Below are 21623 nucleotides of genomic sequence, written 5' to 3' on the forward strand. Positions count from 1 at the left end.
GTCTGGAGACACTTTTGGTTGTCATAATTTGGAGGATGCTATTGTCAGAGTGGGTAGGGGCCAAGGATGGTGCTAATCACATGAAAGTGCACAAACAACGCCCCCCAGAAAAGAATTATCTGATCCCAAATGTGAACAGTGCTGAAGTCGAGCTGCCCTGGTCTAGAGAAAGCCCTGGGCGGGCAACTACGGGCACTGGTCCTGGTGCGGTTTAAGCCCATAAGCTCCTGTGTGTGGCCGTGGAAGTTGTGCCCATCCTATGCATCCTCACGTGTTAAATTGGGCATGAGGTGCCCCCTCGCAGGGTTGCGGTGAGGAAGGATTGAGGTCACACAGGAAAGGAGCCCAGCCCTGGAAGTTTCCTTACTTCCTCCCTCTTACAGGAGGGAGCACATCTGCCTCCCTCACCAGACCCCAAGCTCCCCGAGTTCTGTGTGTCCACAAAGCAGATGTCTGTAAATTTATTTGCAGTTAACACTAGCATCACTCTTAGCATGTGCCAGACACTCTTCTAAGCTCTTTACACACCTTAACTCAAGCCTCACATCAGCCCCATTTTGTCATTGAGGAAGAGGGCTCTGAGAAGGTGTATAACTTACCCAAGGTCACACAGCAGAGCTGGGATTGAAACCCAGGCCTTCTGGCCCCAGAGCTTGAGCTCTTAGTCACTCCACTCTGCACCCTCATTATAAACACTTGTTGAATGACTGTCTTTGAACCTGATAAGTTCAGTGGATCCATGGGGCAGGACAGTGAAGGGAGAAACAGAAGGGGTGAGGGTGTGGGGTGAAGGCTGTAATGGTAGGCACCTGGAAGAATTGCACCCATTCACCGTGGCAGTAGGGGAAGGGGCCTTCCAGGGCCATGGGCAGCTGGCTGGGGTCCACGTGGTGGCTGAGGGCCTTCAGTGAGGTCAGCACCTCTACCTGCAGACAAAGAAGCAAGTCAGAAGGACCAGGGGACTCAGTGTAGAGACAGATGTCTGAGAAGGTCCTGCCCAGACCCACGTCCTAGCACCACTCCACTTCCCATGGGTAAGGCTGGCCCTGGCTTTAAGAGCTGCTGTCTGGGCAAGGGAGCTTCTCTGGAAACTCTGACAAATCAAAATTGAGAACCAGACCCTGGGTAAGGAATGGCAAATAAACAGCATTTGTACTGCCACTCTCCTAGCCTGTGCCCGAGGCAGATATTAATCAATCACAGAATTCCTTCCTTCTGAGCTGGGCTCTTTCCCAGCTCAGTTGTCCAGGCAATCAAACAAACCGACTGAAGCTGGCCCATGTCATGTAACTTCTTTGTAATCATTGTACTGTTCTCTGGAGACCCATCAAGGTACTATCTTCTTGGGGCTGTTGAGAAAGGTCACCAAATCCTAACAGTATCCCCTAAGACATGGAGCAGGGACTAGGTGACCGCATCTCCCAGGCAGTGATGCTTGAGGCTTATGCTATGAATGGCTCCAGATACCTAAGCTTGGGATGGGGAGAATTCTGTGGCGTTTTGGAGCCCATTTTTCATGTCTGGTATTTAAAGTGTGGTCCACAGACCAGCAGCACCAGCATGACTTAGGAGCACGTTAGAATGCAGAATCCCAGCTCCCATCCAGAACTACTTAATCAGAACCTGCACTTTGACAATCCCCAAGAAATTCATAGGCACCTAAAAGCTTGAAAAGTACACATCTAGTTTACAATGTGCCTCTTTGCTAACCAGGAGGTAGAAGGAGACCTTTAAAATCATTTCCTGAAACAGGGCAGAGGGCAGGGTGCCCACTCTCGTGACTGTGGTGCATGGCACTGATTAAAGGGAGCTGCAGTGCTCTTTCCTGTGAAGTCCCGAATCAACTTAGCATATAAGTTGGAGATGCTGAGAGAAACTAGGGAGAGAGATACAAGAAGAGCCAGGTAAGGTGTGGAAACGGCCCCTCTAGCTTGCTGTGTGGCCTTGGACCTCAGTTTCCCCATCTGAGAAGAAGGGGGGAGGGGTTGACAAGATGAAGCTTTCAAGTGGGTTTCACGCTGTGCGCAGCTCTCAATCACGTGGTACTGCCCACCGGGAGCTGCTAGGGTTGCCAGGGAGAAATAATTCTGGGGCTGATTTGGCAATGCTTGCCATGGGGGGCTGGGCAGAAGAGTTGTAGCATCCTGGACTCGTATCTAATGGACCTACACTTGATTATTTCAGGGCCTCTCCTAGCTTGTGAATTCTGCCATTCTTCACCCCAGCTCAGCTCCAGCCCACCTCCCCTCCGCCTCAGCCGATGCTGCCTCCCCCTCACCTGGATGTCAGATAATGCCTCCAGCTGGAGAGCGGCCTCCTGCTCCCCCAGGAAGAGCATAGCACGGATGGAGGTTGGGACCAGAGCCTGTCAGAGAGAATCATTTCAGAGCTGATCTGCCTAGGCTTTCACTGAGCCTCCCGGCTAAGGTGTAGGCAAATGGGCCACAGGGATGGGGTGAGGGTTCCCATGGCTGGGACCCTTATGTGGTATGGAGGGCTCGGATCCTTATTTGGAGGGTGAGTCCAATGACTTATTGGGAGTCATTGGAAGTCAAGAGAACAGCAGGTTCAAGCTGGACTGCAAACTTCCCAGGTGCCCCACCCTCTCTGGGTCTCAGTTTCCCCATCTGTAAAGGGAGAAGGAAGAGGAAGAGGGGGTGGAGGTCATGAGGTGAGCATATGCTAAACTTCCATTTATGCTGCTGCCCATACTGGTGAGTTAGCAATCTCTTCCCTCCCCCATTCTCAGTGCATGAGCTAAGCCTAAGCCAATCAGCATGTCACATTCCCCTGACACAAAGATTGGCTGATGGATGGACAGCTGAGCGAACCTGGGCTAAGGAGACACAAAGAAACTTTTGCTGAGACTTCTGGGAAAAGAATCACTCTTTCCTACTGGACTTAAATGAAAGCCCATATGAAGTTAGAGCTGCCGGGAACCACACTGCCACCAAGAGGGGGACCTGGCTGAGAATGGCACTCTCCCAGGAGAATGGGGCCAGAAATAGGGAGATAGAAACCCGATCTTGGTGGCAATATTTGAGCCCCTGAATCAAGCCATACTTGAAGTTGGATTTAACTCCCGGACAGTCGAGTCAGATAAACCAACGAATGACCTTTGTCTTTAAGCGTGGCTGGGCTGGGGTTTCTGTTATGTGCAGCTAAGACTCCCTACCTGGGCTCCTGGTCCCAGCTCTGAGCCCCTCAGGATCTGTGAATATCCTAAGGCCCCCGGTGCTCCCAAGACTTGCAAGGCTGAGGCTGTCCACCTCCCACTCACCTGGGTGGCCTGCAAGGCACTGACCAGACCAGGATGTGGAGGCTGTTTCCTGGCATCAATCACGACCGCCAGCCCCTTGGTTTTATCTTCAGGCCTGTGGGTGGTAAACAGAATTGGCAGTCTTGCTGGATGAACTAGGGCCCTCAAGGGGGAAGGACCTAGTGGAAGCTGAGGGAAACTGTCTGCTAGAAGCCTGGATTTACTGGTGAACTCTTCATCCCATGGGACAAAGTTCCAGTGCCTCCCTGTGCCCCTGACACACACCACTTCCAGGAAGCCCTCCATGATTCTTCTCTAGGCAGAGTCTGTTATTCCCTCTTCAGTGCTCCCACAGTACCTCACACAGCTCTCTCTTACACCCTAATAATCATGAACTATAAGCTACTATCCCAGTTGCAGTAGGAGTCACCTAACCTTCATCCACCCCTTTTGTGTGGTCAGAAGGTTCACTTTGTTCAAGAATCCAATTCCCTCCATATAATCATGTCCCTCCTCTGCCAGGGGCTGGTTTCTGATTGGTTGAGGCCCACAGTAGACCCAATTACCCTGGCCAATGATTGGGTTAGATAGGGAACATGTGACATTTTCTGGCCAATGAGATGTGAGGGGATGTTTGCTGGGGGCTTTTGGGAAAGATATTCTCTCCTTTAAAAGGTTCTTACAAAGAGATATAAGGCAGAGACATAGACTGATACATTTCCTTAGCAGGTAAGACATTTTGAATTGGAATTTGTTACTTGCAGCCAAAACACCCTCATTGGTTCACAGTGCACTTTTCAGTGATTACCTTAGGATTTTCCAAAGTGGCCCAATTGCAGGACTTGTTAAAATACCAATTCCTCACCCCCACCCCCGCTCCATCCCCCAAGAAATCTGTCCAGCAGGCTGGGGTTGGAGCCAGGGAGTCTATGCTTCCAAGTGCCCTGACCATTCAGCCAAACTGGGAAAATAACCCCCAACCGCCCTCAAGCCTTACAAGCACCCCATTCATAGACGAAACCAGAGGTGGCCAGTGGGGGGAGTGGAGCTATGGCAGTCAACCGGGCATGCTGTTTCACCTCTCTGGGGGGATAATAATCGTGCGGGCTTCAGGGGGCTGTGCTGAGGACTGACGGATTCATTACTGTAAATTCATTACTCAGGGGCCGCGCAGAGTAACAGGCATGTCAATGTCTGCTGTCATCACTATCCTAGGGGGGAAACTGAGGTACACGGCGGTGGCATAGCAGACAGTGAGAGGAGGCTCTCGGAGGTGAGGCCAGGGCTCTGACTTCGTGCCCCACACCTCGCCTGCCTCTAGCTATGCCCATGCTGGGAGAGAGGCTTATTTCTACACCTGCCTCCACTACCAGCCTGGATGCCCGTAGAGGTCAAGGCCCAATATAGGAGTATCTGGGTCCCTAGCATGGCCCAGCATGAAGCCTGGCCCAGGACAGGTGCCCAGCAATGGAGTGGAGAAGCCAGCCCAGCGTATGAGAACCCTATGCATAGTTCACACTGCACCTCACCCCCACCTCTTGTGACCATGCTTGGTCCTCAGAGCCCACTTAGTCATCCCCCTTTTTCAGGGAAGCCTCAGAGAGGGGAGGTTACCACCTACAGGTAACACAGCAAGTTGGTGGGATTCCAGCATTCTGTCTACCATGCCAGTTAGCACAGAATGGGGGTTTCCATCTCCTCCTCAGACCAGAAAAGCCACTTCACTTTGGACAAGAAGAAAAATCTCAGTGGCCAGCAGGTGGTGGTGATGGCTCCTGTGGGGTGGAGAAGGTTCCAAAGAGTTCCATCAGTCCCTCCACCCCCTACCCCAGCAGCAGAACCTCTAGGTTGGGATCTATAGCCACAGTCCCAAGCAAACACCACCTCTGAGACTGCTCTGGCTGGGGGCTGGGACTCAGAGGAAAGATGGTGCCTCTTCCCCAGCCAGTCCAACATGAAGTCTGAATGGGGGGTGTGGAGGGAAGGGGAGGTGTTAGAAATCAGCCTGGTCACTCATCACTCATTCATTCTTTTACTCTCTCACTTATTCATTCATTCACCCATTCATCTTTTCCTTCATTTGTTCAACAAATATTTATAATTCATATGCCAGCTCAATTATCACCTCCTCAGAGAAGCCTTCCCTGATTTCTCAGTTGAAATTAGCTGCCCCCCACCCCCTTCTCACTCTACAACAGTGGCTCTCAAAATGTGTCCTCAGCCCAGCAGCATCAGCATCACCAGGAAACTTGTTAGAAGTAGATGTTCTCAGTCCTTATCCAGACTTAGCGAATCAGAAACTCTGGGGGTAGGGCCCAGCCATCTGTTTTTACAGACCTCTGGATGATTCTGATGCCTGTTGAGTTTGAGAACCACTGATCTACAACATCCCTGTTTTCTTCACCACATTAACACCCCTGAGAGCTGCTTGTCCATGTCTGTTTCTTGCACACCATCCACCTCCCCCACCAGCCTGTGAACGCCCTGATGGCAGGCACCAAGTCTGTCCTGCTTTCCCCCCTGGTCCCAGCTGGCTCCGGACCAGCTCTGGAAACAGATGACTGGATGGAAGGATCCCTCCATCTGCTACCTGGTGCTGGGCTCTGGGCTGAGAAGTCGAGGGGGGATGGGGTGGTCAGGCTGGCCCAGCCCCTTACCTGGGGATGGTGCACAGGTAGGAGAACAGCTTGGTGACCTCTGAGGCCGTGCACCATGGTGCCTCCCAGGGCCCCTTGGTGGTTGACACCAGAAGCAGGGGCCGCCCTGCCCTGTCCCGACCTCCTACAGGAGAAAGCACACACATTGAGAATTCTGGTGGAGCCCCCTCTACGGGAACCTGCTCTGTGGCCTCCAAGCCTTTGCCTGTACCGGTCCCTCTGCCTGGAATACCCTTTCTCTCCTACCCCTGTGAACTCTGAACTCTTATTCATCCCTCAAGACCCAGCTCAAAAGCCACTTCCTCAGAAAAGTCATCCCTGAAACACTCCTCCAAGCAGAGGCAGCCTCACCCTCCTCTGGGCACCCTCTGTACTGGGCAACCTGGGAAACGAAGCTCATGGAATGAGCTTTGGGGTCACACAGACATGGGTTTAAGTCCCAGCTTAAACCCATGTTTAAGGGACACACTGACTTGCTGTGTGTCCTTAGGCAAGTCAGTGTGTCTCTGAGTCTCAGTTTCATCATCTGTTAAGTGGGGAGAATACAATACTGAACTTATGAAGGTATTTTGAAGACTAAATGAAACAATTCCTGAGAAGCACTTGACACAGGGCAAGGGCCTGATAAACAGCAGTCGTTATAACAATCATCATTTCTGTCCTCATCTCAGCCCCCCGTGTGGTGAGTGTGCAGCCCATGGCTGCCAGCTCACTATTTATTCTTGCTGACTTCCAGCCATGAGTTCTCCACCGACTATTTCCTGTTCCAGGAATCAGGACAGGGTGCCCCGTGCTCCCCACAGGGGTCAAGAGTCTGAGTCCCAGGGGGTCAGCACAGCCTGTCTATGCTGCGGGGAAGGGGAAGTACAGGGGGAAAGAGTCCCAGGCCTCTGGAAACTGAGTCTGTCCTGCACCCTGGGCTCGGAGCCCTGCCCCCCAGAGTCAACTCATTCAAGGCCGCCCTGCAATGAGCAAGATCTACTGCATGCGGGTACAACCCTCCACAGTGTATAAGTGTGTGAGACCCTTTGTAGCTCATGAAGCCTTGGACAAACTTAACCACCTTCACAAGTGCTCCCTTACACAGGGGTGCAACCATCTAGAGCATTCTTCCTTTCACATATGTTTGAAATTTTTTTAATTAAAAAATTTAAAAATCTACATTTGTATATACATTTTATGCAAAAATATATACCTTAATATATACATTTGTATATACATACAAATATATATATTTGTACATATATGTGCATATATATGTATATATATATTTTTATATCCTCTTGATATCATGGGTTTGATTTTTCCTAATATTCATTTATACTAAATTCCAAAAGGAAAACATTTTGTTGGGGACAATATGAGAAATTTGAATATGAGCTGGGTATTGAGTAGTATTAGGAATTATTTTTAATTTTTTTAGGTGTGCTTAATGACATTGTGGTTATTAGGGAAAATGTCCTTGTAGTTAAGAGATGCGCATTAAAATATTTACAGGTAAAATATGAAGATCTGTAATTTACTTAAAATACTTCAGAAAAAAAAAAGATGAAACATGCCAAAATGTTAAGATTTATTAAATCTGAGTAATGGGTATGTGGGTTTCATTATTGTATAGTCTCTACTTTTCTCAATGTTTGAAATTAATCATAAAAGAAAGTTTTTAAAAAGTAAAATAATTAAATCATGAAAAAAATTACATAACTTGCAAAGTTAGAGATGTTTGTACATATCCCTCTGAAATCCTCTCAGAGCCATTGGGTCCCTCAGGTCAGGAAATGCTACTTTATGTCCCTGAGCCCATTTTATTGATGAGGAGACTGAGGCCTGGAGAGAGGAAGCAGCTTCCCCATCTGCCACAGTACCCAACTTGCCAGTTAAGGTGGGGGTCATGCCTGATTCAGCCCTTGACCCTGGACCACACCGAGAGATGAGCTTTTGTCTGCTGTATTGGAGCTCAATCACAGCTCCAGTGGTGCTACTCCCCTGCTCTAGAACCTTCCATGGCTCCTCATGGCCTCATGCAGAAAGCACAAATTTCTCAACCTGGCACTTAAGTCTCCCCAGGATCTGCACACTCTTCCAGCCTCATTTCATATACTTTGGGTTATGATCTGAATTGTGTCCTCTCCCCCCAAATTCATATGTCTAAGTCTTAACCCCCTAATACCTCAAAATGTGACTGCATTTGGAGATAAGGTCTTTAAAGAGGTGATTACGTTAAAATGAGGCCATTAGGGTGGGCCCTAATCTGACTGGTGTCCTTGTAAGAAGAGGAAATTTGGACACAGACACACATTGGGAAGACCATGTGAGGACACAGGGAGAAGATGACCATCTACAAGCCAAGGAGAGAGGCTCAGAAGAAACCAGCCCTGCCAACACTTTGATCTTGGACCTCTAGCCTCCAGAACTGAGAGAAAATAAATTCCTGTTGTTTAAGCCCCCCAGTCTATGACACTTTGTTAGGGTGGCTCTAGCAGACTAATGCACTATGTCTCTCCTTGTCACCGATGGCCCAGCTGGAATGAGTCATCTGTCATGGCGTAAATGAGCCTGACCCTTTCCCACCTCCCCACCTTTGTTCACACTGTTCCTTCTGCCAGAGGTTCCCTTCCCTCTCCCCTCTCCATCTGGTGAAACTCTCCTCAGCTTTCAAAGTCCAGCTGAGATGCCACCTCCTCCAGGAAGACATCCTCCCTGCCCTCTGTAGAGACCTTTCTCCCACCCCAGGTTCCCCCAGCAAACCTAGGCCTCTTTTAGATCCCGCAAGACTGAGGGCTCCTTAAAGGTGTTCACTGGCTCAAACTCTTTATATGCCAGTGCTCAGCACAGGACGGGAGCCAATAATCAATGTCAGGAATTGACCAATGAATAAATGGTCAGAGTAGGGCCTCTCAAACTTTGGTGTGCTAGGGATCTTGCTACAATGCAGGCTGTGGTCCAGCAAGCCTGAGATTCTTCATCTCTCTCTAGCTCCACGTGATGCTGATGTATCTGGTCCCCGGACCACACTTTGAGTAGCAAAGGGTTCAAGCACTCAGGACATTCCATACTGGGACACAGTGACCAGTTCAAGTGTCTGGTCCCCCCACCAAGCTCTGCCTGGCACAGGGCTCTGCACACAGCCAGGGCCGGCTGAGCACACAGATGCTGGCTGAGTGCACTGGAGTGATGGACAGCTGTCCACCTGACCTGCTTTCACCTGGGAGGGCCCTTTGCCCCAGATGCTGCCCTCATCTGACAGCTGGTGCCAGGAATACCATCATTAGCATCTCAGAGCCTGGCTGGAAGCTGCGCTGTTCACATTGGGTTATGATCTCAGGAAGAAATGGAGACAGCAGGTTGGGAGGTGGTGGGTGGGTGGTGTTACCCAAAGGCACTGAAAAACTTGTTGTACCTTCTGAAGCACTCACTCCAAGTCTTGCAGGGGGTGGGGATGCTAGTAATTTAATTGGCAAGCAATTTAAAGCATTTTTAAAATATTGAAATATATATTTCTATATAAAAGTGTAAATATCATTCTTAATTATAAGAATTATAATAATGTATAGAAATTTTAAAGACAAAGATTTTAAAGATATGTACAGAGCAACTGAAAGCTCAGGGTGAGGTCTCAACCCCTGGGACCCTGTTCCCTCTCTTCTGCATCAGGGGCTTTTTGTGAAAAGCTCTCTCCAGAGGCTCTGTGCCTGTGGTTGGCAGACTCATGGCTCCAAAGATGTCCATTCTGGAATCCCCAGAGCCTGTGGATGTGCTAGCTTACCTGGCAAAAGGACTTTGCAGATGTCACTAAGGTAGGACCTTGAGATGGGGAGATAATCTAGGCCTAGATTATCTAAGTGGGCCCAATCTAATCACATGATCCTTAAAAGTAGAGACCCTTTCCTGGCTTCAGCCAGTCAGAGAAAGATATCAAGATAGATGAAGGGTCAGAGGGCTGTGCTGTTGCTGGATGTGAAGGTGAAGGAAGGGACCACAAGCCAAGGAAGGTAGGCAGCTTCTAAAAGCTGGAAAAGACAAGGTATGGATTCTCCCCTAGAGTGTCCAGAAAAGAACACAGCCCACTGACACCTCGATCTCAGCCCAGCGAGATCTGGGCTTTCTAACCTATAGAACTGTAAGATATTACATTTATGTTTTTAAAAGCCACTGAGTTTCTGGTAATTTGCTATGACCACAATTGGAAATGAATACGTAACTCCCACCCTCAGAATGGGAGCAGTCATTCACACCTTAGTGTTGAGTAGTCTCTTTCCTGAGAACAGATCTTTGTGGAAAGTTTGGAGCTGAAGGGACCTGAGGAGAAGAAAGGAGGCAAGGAGGTGAGGGAAAGATCCTAATGGGGAGCCTGGGATGCCTGCTTCACACGGGCTGGCCTGGAGCAGATCTTGATCTTGGAGCACAGACTTTGGGGACTGTGTAGTTTCAGCTACAAGGAAACTCCAATGGAAGCAAAGAGACCAGTGAGGATACTACTGTAATAGGCAAGCAACTATGCTGGTTTGGCCCTGGGTGGTGTGAAGTCATCAAATTCTGTATATAATTTGATGGAAGAGTTGACAGGACTTGCTAACAAACTGGATGTAGGGTGTAAGAGAAAGTCCTCCAGGATCTAGTGTTCTAGGAGAGACTAGAAGCCTGGGAAGGGTGCAGGGGGGAGTGAAATCAGGAGTCCATCTTTGGTCATGTTAAGTTAGAGATGCCTGTTAGACATCTAAGTAGAAACATCAAGTACACGGACGGATGGATGAGTATGGAGTTCGTGGGCAGAGTCCAGGCTGGAAAAATAAATGTGGGGGTTATCAGTGTAGAGACAACATTTAAAACAAATATTCACCAGTGAGATGGGATGAGATCGCCAAGGAGGTGAGTCTAGGGGGAGAGGAGAAGGGGTCCAAGGACTGAACTTTGGGGAGCCTCCAAGGTTTCCAGGTTGAGAGATGAGGAGGCGGCAGCAAAGGAGGCTGAGAAGGTGTGGCCGGTGAAATAGGAAGAAACCCAGGTGAGAGTAAAGACTGAAAGACAAGTTGAGAAGGGCTTTCAGTAAGGAGGGAGCAGTCATCTGTGTCAAATGCTGCTGATGGGTCAAGGAGGATGAGGACTGAGAATTGACCATTGGATCTAGAAACATGGAAGTCATTGGTGACCTTGAAAAGACCTGCTCCAATGTCAAGGTGGAGGAAATACTCTGATTAGAGTGAGTTGAAGAGAGAATAAGAGGAGAGGAGGTACTGAGATACAGAGCACAGACAACTCCTATGTGGGGTTTTGATGTAAGAGAAAGATGAGAATAGGGGCGTAGAATGGGTCATTCCAAGCTGGGCATGCTCTTATGCTGATGGAAATGGTCCAATGGAGAGGAGGAAAGGTGATTATATAGGGAAGAGAGGAGAATCTTGCCAGAGGGATGTCTTTGAGTAGGTGGGGAGGTGCAGTGCACCAGTGGAGGGACTGTTCCCTGTATCTGGAATAGAATGCTGAGGGGGTGGGTACCGATGCAGGTAGGTAGCTAAATGGGGTGGCAGGAGTTTGTGGACTCTCCTTTTGATTTCTTCTACTTGCTCAGTGAAACAAGAAGGAAGGTCATCAGCTGAGAGTAAGGCTGAGGGAGATGGTGGTGAAGGTCAGAGGAGGGAGCAGGTGTGAAATCTTCATTCAGAAAGGACAGTGGGGGCACCTTTCAAGACTCTGGAAGAGTAACAGGATCCATGGGCACCAGTGGTACCCACTGGAGGCCAGTGGTCAGGAATCACTGAGTTTGGGCAACCAGTCGGTATGGCTATGTGGATTTTCTGGCTTTGTTCAGCTGTAAAGGTGCAAGGGGGGAAAGCAGGCAGAGAGTTGGATTTAACTGAGGTTGGGATTTCTCCAGGAAAGTACAAAGGCAGAAGAGAAAGGCAAGGGACATGAGAGTGTTTAAAAGGAAGTGATCACGTCGATGAGCCATGTAATGGACGCTGGGAAGGAGAAAGTGGGGACATGATGGAGGGTGGGGAGGGACAGTGAAAAGGTGGTTGGATCAATGGGTTGAGAGTTCTGGGGGACAAAAGGGCTATTGAAATTGAGGTAATGTGTGATCTGGGAAGAGAGACACTGTAATGAGGGAGGGAGCAGTGAGTTATGGGGGACGGCCATGGGAGGAGGAGCTGGGGTAATGAGGACAAGATCGCTGATGAAGAGGAGGTCAAGGAAGGGAATGGAAAGAACATTCATGTGGAGAATGTTCATTCACTCCAATATTTTTGAGCACCAACTATGTGCCAGGCACAGTTCGGGCACTTGGGACCCATCAGTATATGTTGCAAGCCAAACAAATTACAAGAGCGTAATTGTGGAAAGAGTGACAGCGAGTCAAGTCCAATCTGCTTCCTCTCCTTCTCCTCTTACACAAGGAGGAGCGTGAGGCTCAGAGAGGGCAAGTGACTCTTCCAAGGTCACACAGGGAGCTCGGGGTAGAGCTGGAACTAGAATGAAGGTCTCCAGCCTCTAAGAACAGGGACTTGGATGTATAAAATCTGAGCTCTTGTAACATGACAGCCCTAAAAGGATCGTGAGATTCTGTGTACATTAATATGGGAATAGACAGCATGAGCTTCAACAGTGATGACCAAGAAGGTGACAGACAAAGCTCCCCAGGAGCTTCAAAATGACAGAGCAATGTCCCCACAGACGTGTCCTGCAGAGATTTAGAAGTCTATGAAATAAAACAGAATTGCAGAACACTCAGTTCCCAGAAAGCACGGTGGTTTCTCTTGCTGCCAGAACTTTGCACATGCTGTTCCCTCAGCTTGGAACACCATTCCCACCACTTTACATGGATAACACCTACTCATACTACAGGACTGAGCTTCACATTACTTCCTCCACCCCAAGCCTAGGCCAGGGGCCTCATCTGTCCTCCCACAGCCCCCTGTACTGCCCCACAGTCACAATTTTTTTACACTGTATTGTAATAACCTGTTGAATTTTCTCCACCACTAGAATATAGGCTTCCTGAGGGCAGGCTTGGTTCCCTGCTGAATCCTCAGTGCTAAGCCCAGGGCGTGGCACACAGCGGTGCTCAGTAAATATTAATTGCAAAGATGAATAAATATTAAGCAGGAGTGATAATGCTCTCAGTATTGGATGATGTTAGTGCCCAACCAGACCCCTTCATCAGGCCAGAGCACCCGTCCCCCAGAGACTGTAATTATTGTCTGTAAATTGGCTTAGAGACCTCCCCTTGTCTGAAGAATTGCCCTCGGCTGAACTGGATCATGGGCTCACCTGCATCCCTATCCCAGGGTCAGCCTGCAGTTGATGACTGACAGATCCAGGGGTACAAAAGTCAGCCCCTGAACCTTAAGATGGAACCATCTCTGTGATGGAATTCATGCTCCAGGAACCGGCCCCCATCCCCCATCCCCCGCCCTGGGGAATCAGGCCACATCCAGGCTTAGCTCCTCCCTTGCCCTGCCCTGCTTCCCTTACTCCCCTTCCCCTGAGAGCAACCCTCAATAAAAGAAATCACTTTTCCAAGGATCCCTGTCTTAGGCTCTGCTTCTAGGCAACCTGACCTAAGACATCCACCTTGATGGCTTCGCTGAAAGTAAGATGGAAGGATGGATGGATGGATGGATTGCTAGAAATTGCTTTAACCTCCTTCATTGGAAACATATGGAATCTGAGTCCCAGGGAGGCTTGATCCAGAACACAGGCCTCTAGGACTTTCCCTGCCTCCCCTATACCCACCCGCATCTGAGGGTACTCAGGGACCCCAGCCCCATTCCCCATCCCCACAGCTCTCTCCCCTCCACCTCCACTTGCCCCTACAATCCCTGAGGACCTGGCAGGCATGCTATCCTGGAATGGAAGATCTCCATGCTCAGAGCCCCAAACCTGGGCTCAGGCCCTGGGGGCTCCTCGTTCAGAGTGGGGCCTTTTTCTGGAGGGCCTGCAGAAGCTTCTGGGAAGCCAGCCTTTTCCTCGGTCAGTGGGTCTGAGTCAGCGTCTGGGCCAGATGTTTTGGTCTGAGTTGTTCCAGCTGCGGAAAAAAAAACAACAAAGAGTGTTAAGCAGAAGATGGATTTTCCCATGGAAAATGTTTTCTCTTTCACATTCTAATAGTAACAGCTTACAAAATTGATCTCCTTCTATGGGGCAGGCATTGTGCTAAGCTCCTTACTTCTGGTGTGTCTTTGACCCTCAAAACAACTTGAGGAGGCAGACGAGATCCCCATTGTATAGACAGGGAGACCTGGACTTAGAGACGTTACGTCCTTGATCATGTTCACCCAGCCAGTGCGTGGCCAAGCTGGGGTGTAGACTCAGGCCATCTCAACACAATCACAGAACCTTGCTCAGTTCCAGGCCCATGAGACCTCAAGCCTTTTGACATGCCACCCCATGCTCTAAATCCCTGAGACTGAGCCAGGCCAGGTGGGTCTCTGTCCCTGACAGCCTGTGCCACCTTGTCACCTGATCACATGCAGAGAACAGTTCCCCTGTCCAGCTGAGTGAGTGGGCAACTTACCTTTCCCCAAGCACTTGTCTCGGTTGGGTTTGGGAGAGTAGAGTGAACACAAGACTTTCCAGGGCCCATCATGCTGGAATGAGGCTTTCTCCTGGGTCACAGGGCCTTGCTTCTGCCTCTTTAAGAAAGAGAATTTGAGCCCAGGAGTGGGGGAAGTGTTTTGACGGGGCCTGGCCACAGGCTTGGGAAGTCTCCCATTTTCTTGTTGGGTCCTCTCTTCCATCTTGGTTTCAGGGGCTGGAGGAGCAGGAGGGGAAGCTGGGCGCAGCCGGGCAGAGGATGCTTGTTTTGGTCCCGGACTGAACTGGACTATATTCTCTGAGTCTCCCAGAGGTCCCTGTGTCTCGGAGGGAGATGGCTCTTCTGAGACACCTGGCCCGAGGCCAGAGGCACAATGCAGTGGGTTTACAAGGACGCTGAGGTAGGGCTCTTGGGGCTGGTGTTCTGAGTCTTGGGTGGGAACTTTATGATTAACCTTTCTCCTCAAGTCCCAAACACAGGGTTTCTCCCCCGAACTTGCTGGCTTCTCACAAGTCCATTTTTCCAAAGAAGGCCCCCCATTGGCCCCTGAGAGAGGCAGTATCCTTTGAGAGAAAGGGATTCCCTCCTCCTGTGCCCCAAAAGGATACCCACTGGATGTCTCCACCTCCTTACTGGGAGACCCTCCTCGGTTCTCTTGGGAAAAGTCCAGGAGAGACACATAATCTCCCTCCAAGTCCTGGCTGGCCACTTCTTCCATCCTGAAGCCCGCCTGCCCAGGCCCAGCTTGCTCCACTTTGATGAGTCCTGGATACTTGTCCCCATGTGTCCTGCCCTTGTCCTTGGCCAAACTCTGGGCAAGTAGCACCTGGCTGCCTGGGGACCTGGCCTGGTGCAGCTCTTGGGGGCTGCTCAAATCCAGTGCCTCTAATTGAAGGGATCTCCAGGCTGGGGAGAGGACATTTACTGCTTGGGGTCTGTCATCCACAAACTCTGGGCTGGTTATTTTGGTCCAGGGCACAGGGGCAATCCCACCTTCTGAAGCTACCAGGCAGTTGTGTAGGGGACTGCCCTCAAAGTCACTGTTGATGGCCTCCAGCCAGGCTTGGGTGAAAAGTATAGGGTAGGATGACTCGGGAACAGGCTTCGTGTCCACTGTGTGGAGGTCCACAGAGAGGCACTTGATCATGATGCAGACGGACTGCTCCTCCCGGGGCTCAACTTGGAGGTAGAAGTCACCTTGGCGCAATAAGAGGGGATTGAGGGATGCCAGGTGGACCACAACCTCATCGCGCAGGCACAGAGGCCAGCCTTCATGCAGGAAGAGGTGGTGTGAGTAGGGGGTCTGCAAAGAGAAGGGGATGGCATCAGAGAATCTGGCCCTGAAAACTGCGCCCACGGGTTTGCTTCCTTCCCTCTCCCAGAAGGAACCCTGAACAGGTCGGGGACTCAGGTGAGGCAAGAAAGGTGCCTAGGACACAGCATCCAAGGAGGCCCCACTCTCAGCATCCTGCAAGTCACACAGCCCCAAGAGGGAGCGCCTCCTTAAATGTTGTGCCTTCCACGCCTCTGGCTCACCCTAGTCCTGGCCCTGACCTTGAAAATACTTGCTAGCCTACTGGGCCAAAGGAGAAAAGCTCTGAGTGCCAGGCACCAGTTAGCAAGTGCCTTTCCCATGAGGATCGTCCTGCTGGCTCCCTTCTCCTCTCCACCTATCGAAACTTCTCTCAACCCAGCTCAAGCTAAACCCTCCCCTTTAGCCAGGGAGACATGGTTTCCAAGGTCTGAATCACTAATTTGTGCAAATGACTTAACTTCTTTGAGTCTCCATTTCCCTATTCGCAAATAGGAATAATGATACATAGTGGTATTATTGGGTTGGTATGAGGATTAAGTTAGATTATAAATACATTTATGTTTTTTTAAAAACCAACACAATGCATAACATAGAATAAGTAGATGTTCAATAAATATTATTTCCCTCTCCCTTTGACAATATTTACCTTTTGAAAAATTGTAGGATTTCCAATTTTTAAAAAAGGTTACTTACTGCCTTTATTCCATTCTCTAATTTGTAAAGTAGAGAGATTACAGAGTGAAGTAGAAACGCTACTAAGTGAGAAGTTAGGAAATCTGACCCTGCCACGAACTTGCTGGCTGGCCCTGAAAAATCATTCCGCTCTTCTGGGTCTGAAAGTCAGACCCAGAATATTTATCTGTTTGTTTATTATTTATTTATTTCCCATTAGCAGTTAACAACATGGCAGGTGAGGCTAAACAATAAAAAAAAATTTAAACAGAAGGTGCCAGCAATTCTCTATAGAGGTAGACACAGCAAGTCATCCTGGGGCCTCTCCAGGGGGCTGTCAGGGCTGTGCAGACCCAGTGTTCAACAGTGATACCATGTGGCAACAACAGAAACAACAGCTTCACCAGACTGAAAACAGGTCTTTCTCTACCTGACTTTTGGAAAAGAGTCTGATCTGATTCCTACAGATCGAATAAGCCCTGGATAATCTCATATAATTTGGATGTGTATACAGGAGACCTCCAGAGGGTGACACTAAACTTCCTGTTAATTAAGCAGGTGTTTCCTGGAATGATTAATTGGGGAAATAATGTGATCTGACCATACTTGTACCTACCATGTTGATAAACCAGTTCATTTCAGTTACACTGCAGATTCGGCTGTCTCCAAGAAGCTTCATATCCATAAACCCCACGAGTCTGTGTTACTCCAGCCTTTTCACATAGCCTTCTGCTGTTTACAACATCCTTTCCATCACCTTCTCAGTGAACGAGACGAAACAGCCCAGAGGTATTTTGCAAATAGCAAAGCACCATAGAAATGACTGTTGCGATCATCTTATTTGACTCTCAGTAACTCAGTGGTGCAGGCAGTTCAGGAAAGTTCCTCAACTTTACAGATGAGGAAACCGAGGCTAAAGAATTGCCTCATAGTCACACAGCTGACAAGTAGCAAAAGCAGGACTTGTGCCTAGACTTTCACATTTGGAGTCGGCTGTATCTGTCCTTAGTCCCTCTAGACTTCATTGATGGTGGCTGTCTTTCTGGGTGCTGGTGGCTATAAAGGCAGACTCCGAGGCTGGTACATTCTTATTTCAGAGGGAGAAAGGAGACAGTGGGAAAGTAACAGCCAGCAGCTACTGAGCAATTACTTCATGCCAGGCTCTGGGCTAAGCTGTGTGTATCATCTTGGTGAGGTACATACATCCTGTGTTATTAACATTCCCACTTCCTACATAAGAAAACTGAAGCTCAGAGAGGTGACATAGATCCCCCAATTTCATAGTGATGGAGCCTGGATTTGAACCTGGGGCACCTGACTCCTGAGGGCATACATTAATCCCACGCTACTACCCCCTGCTCTGAGACGACACGAATTCACCTATAATTATGATTAAACTTAAAGATAATTGAAAATAAAGAAATCTAAATGTTGTGACCCTTGTCCCTGGAAGAAATGGGGAAAGAGACAGTGCAAATGCAACTTTAATGGCCAAATAAAGGAAGCAGGCAGTTGTACAGCTTGTCAGGGAGAAGAAATAAGGATGGGGAGGATATGGGTTAAATAATGTCAACATGGATGTGTGGAAATTGGCTACAATGTTTCAGTGAGACTCTTCCTTCTCCTAAAAGAACAGCAAATGTGTATGGAGCTATTTCTGTGTGTCAGGCACTGTGCTAAGTAGCTTAAATGAATGATCTATTTCCTTCCAGTTCCAACCATCTCTAATTCTGGCTCCTAAGCCTGAACTTTTAGCTGCTACATTCAATTTCTTTCTATCACTGAAATGACGCACATGGTCCCTCTGCTTATTTGTCCTCCTGGTGTGCCAGGTCCCCGACAGGCATGACCAACTCAGGAAAGGCTAGTAGGACCTAAGATGCTGTTAGCGATGCTTGACGCTGGGGCAGTAGGGGTGAGCACTGAATAACAGAAGAGTAGGGCAGAGTCAGCAACTCTGTGAAGGGTGTGGGTAAGTTCTAGCAGTGGGCATCTGAGGCTTTGGTCTCCAAAGGCCTCTCCCCACCCTTTCTTAAAACAGTCTCCACCCTCTGAGCTTAGAGGTAGGCATATGACTCAAGCCTGGCCAATCCTGGTATCCCATTCCTCTGGCTGCAATAATTGGTCCAAGCATGGACACAGGATCCAAGCCTGGCCGATCCTGGTACCCCATTCCTCTTGCCACAGGGATTGGTCCAAGCAGGGACACAGGACCCGAGCCTGGCCAATCAGGATCCTTCCTTGTGATTTTCTATCTGCAACTGATGGGGAGGAGTTCATTTTCCTCTCCAGAGTAGGATTTTGATCCTACTGCTGCCCTGGGCTCCAGCCTTGAGAAACACCTAGCCTGTAAGAATGATTCTGGCAAGCAGTAGAAGCAGAGACAAGAGACAGAAAGAGTCCTCGAGGAGTTTGATCAGTGGAACATCTCAGGCCTTGGTCCAAATCACCCTGTCCTGGTCTGAGTAAGGATCTGTCATTTGCAGCCAGTGAGTCCTGCCTAAAACACTTTTCTTTCCCCTTTGCCTCAGGAGAGGCCTCCCTGAGATCTGGGTTGAAGGAGTCTCCAAAGAAGAAAGTGAGAGTCCTGATGCCACGAGGGCTCCAGGGAAGGTCTGGGACATTCTCTACTATTTCCATTGAAGCTGCACCACTTCAGCCAAGACAGCCAGATGATGCCCACAATGCCAGTTCCTGGGGGGCCAGAGACCCACAAGGCTGGCCTCCCTCCCTGTTAGTCAAAGTGCAAACATGATTGATTCCTAGATGTCAGAGGGTAAAGGGCCAAGTGACCTTCCTGTCCATTTGTGGGGCTGAAGTCTTTTTTGGAGCAAGCAGTGATACCTGAAAGCCATCCCACGTCCCCAGTTCATGCTCTTCAACAACACACTCACCAGCCCACCTCCTTCTCTGCTCACCTCCAGCCCCTGGCCTTCTGGGAGAGCTTGTCCCCCGGTCCCACATCCCTTCTGACTTACACAGGCTGCTTCGCGCACTTGTTCACACAGGCGCTTGGCAGGGATCAGGAAATCCAGGAGGAAGTTCAGTCCATCGCCCCGGAAGTCAGAATCCAGGAGACGGAACACCTGACCCAGGATGGTGGGTGCTGTGGCCTCAAAAGGGGGATAGAGGCCTGCCAGGGCATGCTGGATGGCTGCATCCAAGGATGGGGGGTCCTGTGGGGGAAAGGAGGAGAGGATGAAAAGTGATAGTAGCAATAATAATAAGGGTAGGGGCCACTTCCCCTGACCTTCCTGGCCTCAGATAACTAAGGCTCCTGCTAACTCTGAACTCCTCTGCTACACCCTACCACTCACACACCCCCTTCAGCCACACTGGCCTTCTTTCCTGTTCTTCAAACATACCAGGAACAATCCCATCTCAGGGCCTTTGCACTGGTTGTTCCCTCTGCCTAGAATACTCCTCCTTAAGACATCCTCATTCCCTCACCTCCTGCAGATCTTTGCTCAAATGTCATCTGCTGATCCAAGGTGGAGTAGAGGAACAGGCGAAGGCATCCAGGTCAGGGCCAGAGGGAAAGGAGAGGTCAGCATCCCCAAATCTTGCCACCTGGCTGACCTGCAGACCTGCAGACCTGCAGTTTGAAGCTGAGCCACCAGCGAAGCCCAGCCTAGATGAGACAAGCCCCAGTCCACATGCAGACGCATGAGCGATAATGAGTGATTGCTGTTTTATACCACTCATTTGGGGTGGTTTGTTACACAGCAGTAACTAACTGATACAAGTTGATGTGATTGATACGAGCTCCATCTTCATCTATCCAGGATGCCTCCTCTAGATGTTTATGGGGCACAGACCATCAATACATAAATCTAACTCAATACCCTCCTAAGCCTACTTCTCCCCCCACATCCCTACCTTAGTGATTGCCTCCCCATCCAGTCAGACTCCTAAAGCAGAAATCTGCTCATCATCCCGCCCCTTCCTCCTGCCTCCCCTGCCCACAGACAACCCTCAGCCACATCCTATACAGTCTTCTCGCCTCCATCAGCTCACCAACCCACTCTCTCCGCTCTGTTCGCCTGCTCTGCCCAGATCCAGGCCCCCATCACCTCTTCCACTGAATCACCTCCTCACTGGTTTCCCATCTCTAGTCTCCCTCCTCTCCAACATTTCTCCACCAGGACCCCTGGGTGATCTTTCTCAAATGCAAACCTGGCCTTGTCAGTCTCCTGCTCAAAGGTTCGCCACTGCCTTCAGAAAGCACCTGGCCTCACCTCCAGCCTCACTGCTCTCCCTAGGCTTCTGCCACTATGACACACACGTTCCTGCCCTTGCCTCCAGGACTTTGCACATGCTGTTCCTTCCTCCAGGGATGCCTTCTACTTCCATTCCCACCAGGCTAACTCCTCGTTCTGCAAGATCCAGGTCAGCTCTCATCTCTTCTAGGATACTTTCTCTGATCTCCCACTCCCACCCTAGCTGGGTCAGGTGTCCCCATTTCTGGGCTCCCATGGCAAATCCCACGCTGATTTTTGTCTCCCTCAGTGGACCCCGGGCTCCCTGAGGACAGGAGTGGTAAGCAAAATAATGCTCCCCCCGCCCAATGCCCACATCCTAATCTCTGGAACCTTACATGGCAAAGAAGAATTAAGGTTGCAGATGGAATAAAAGTTGCTAGTCAGGTGGCCTTAAAGTAGGGAGATTATTCTGGATTATCCAAGTGAGTCCAATCCAATCACAAGGGTCCTCAAAAGTAGAAAAGAATGCAGAAGGGCCGAGAGTCAGAAGGAAAGGTGACTGTGGAAGAAGTATCAGAGAGAGGCAATGCTGCTGGCTTTGAAAACGGAGGCAAAGCCAAGGAATGTGGGCGACTCCTGGAAGCTGGGAAAGGCAAACAGATTCTCACTGAGAGTCTCCAGAAAAGAATGCAGCCCATCAACACCTTGATTTGAGCCCAGCGAGGCCCATGTTGGACAGCTGATCTATAGAGCTGCAAGATGACACATTTATGCTGCTGTAAGCTAGTAAATTTGTGGTCATTAATTTCAGCAGCAATGGAAACTAACACAGCCGGCACTGACTCCTATTCTTCTAGGGTTTTCAGTGCCTGGCACAATATAGGTGCTCAGTAAATGTGGAGGGATAAATAAAGTGTCCCTCTCTGAATCACACCTTTTCTAGCTGTAAAATAGGCATGTGGGACAAGGCCAGAGGGTCCCA

At 49.6% G+C, this 21623-nt stretch overlaps 1 protein-coding gene across 1 annotated transcript in view; it reads right to left on the reverse strand.

Moving 5' to 3' along the window:
• KIAA1755 (KIAA1755 ortholog) overlaps positions 1-20509 on the reverse strand; it is a 31830-nt gene extending 11321 nt beyond the window's left edge. Inside the window, exons 1-8 of the mRNA XM_007193370.2 lie at positions 20465-20509; positions 19418-19615; positions 14432-15755; positions 13745-13942; positions 5917-6040; positions 3281-3374; positions 2279-2365; positions 810-926 (exon numbers count right to left, since the gene is read on the reverse strand). Of these exons, the coding sequence (XP_007193432.2) occupies positions 810-926; positions 2279-2365; positions 3281-3374; positions 5917-6040; positions 13745-13942; positions 14432-15755; positions 19418-19615; positions 20465-20509 (2187 nt within the window). The remainder of the gene's footprint in view (positions 1-809; positions 927-2278; positions 2366-3280; positions 3375-5916; positions 6041-13744; positions 13943-14431; positions 15756-19417; positions 19616-20464) is intronic.
• Positions 20510-21623: the final 1114 nt, after the last annotated feature.

This window comes from Balaenoptera acutorostrata, chromosome 15 (assembly GCF_949987535.1).
Source record: "Balaenoptera acutorostrata chromosome 15, mBalAcu1.1, whole genome shotgun sequence".
Taxonomy (NCBI): domain Eukaryota; kingdom Metazoa; phylum Chordata; class Mammalia; order Artiodactyla; family Balaenopteridae; genus Balaenoptera; species Balaenoptera acutorostrata.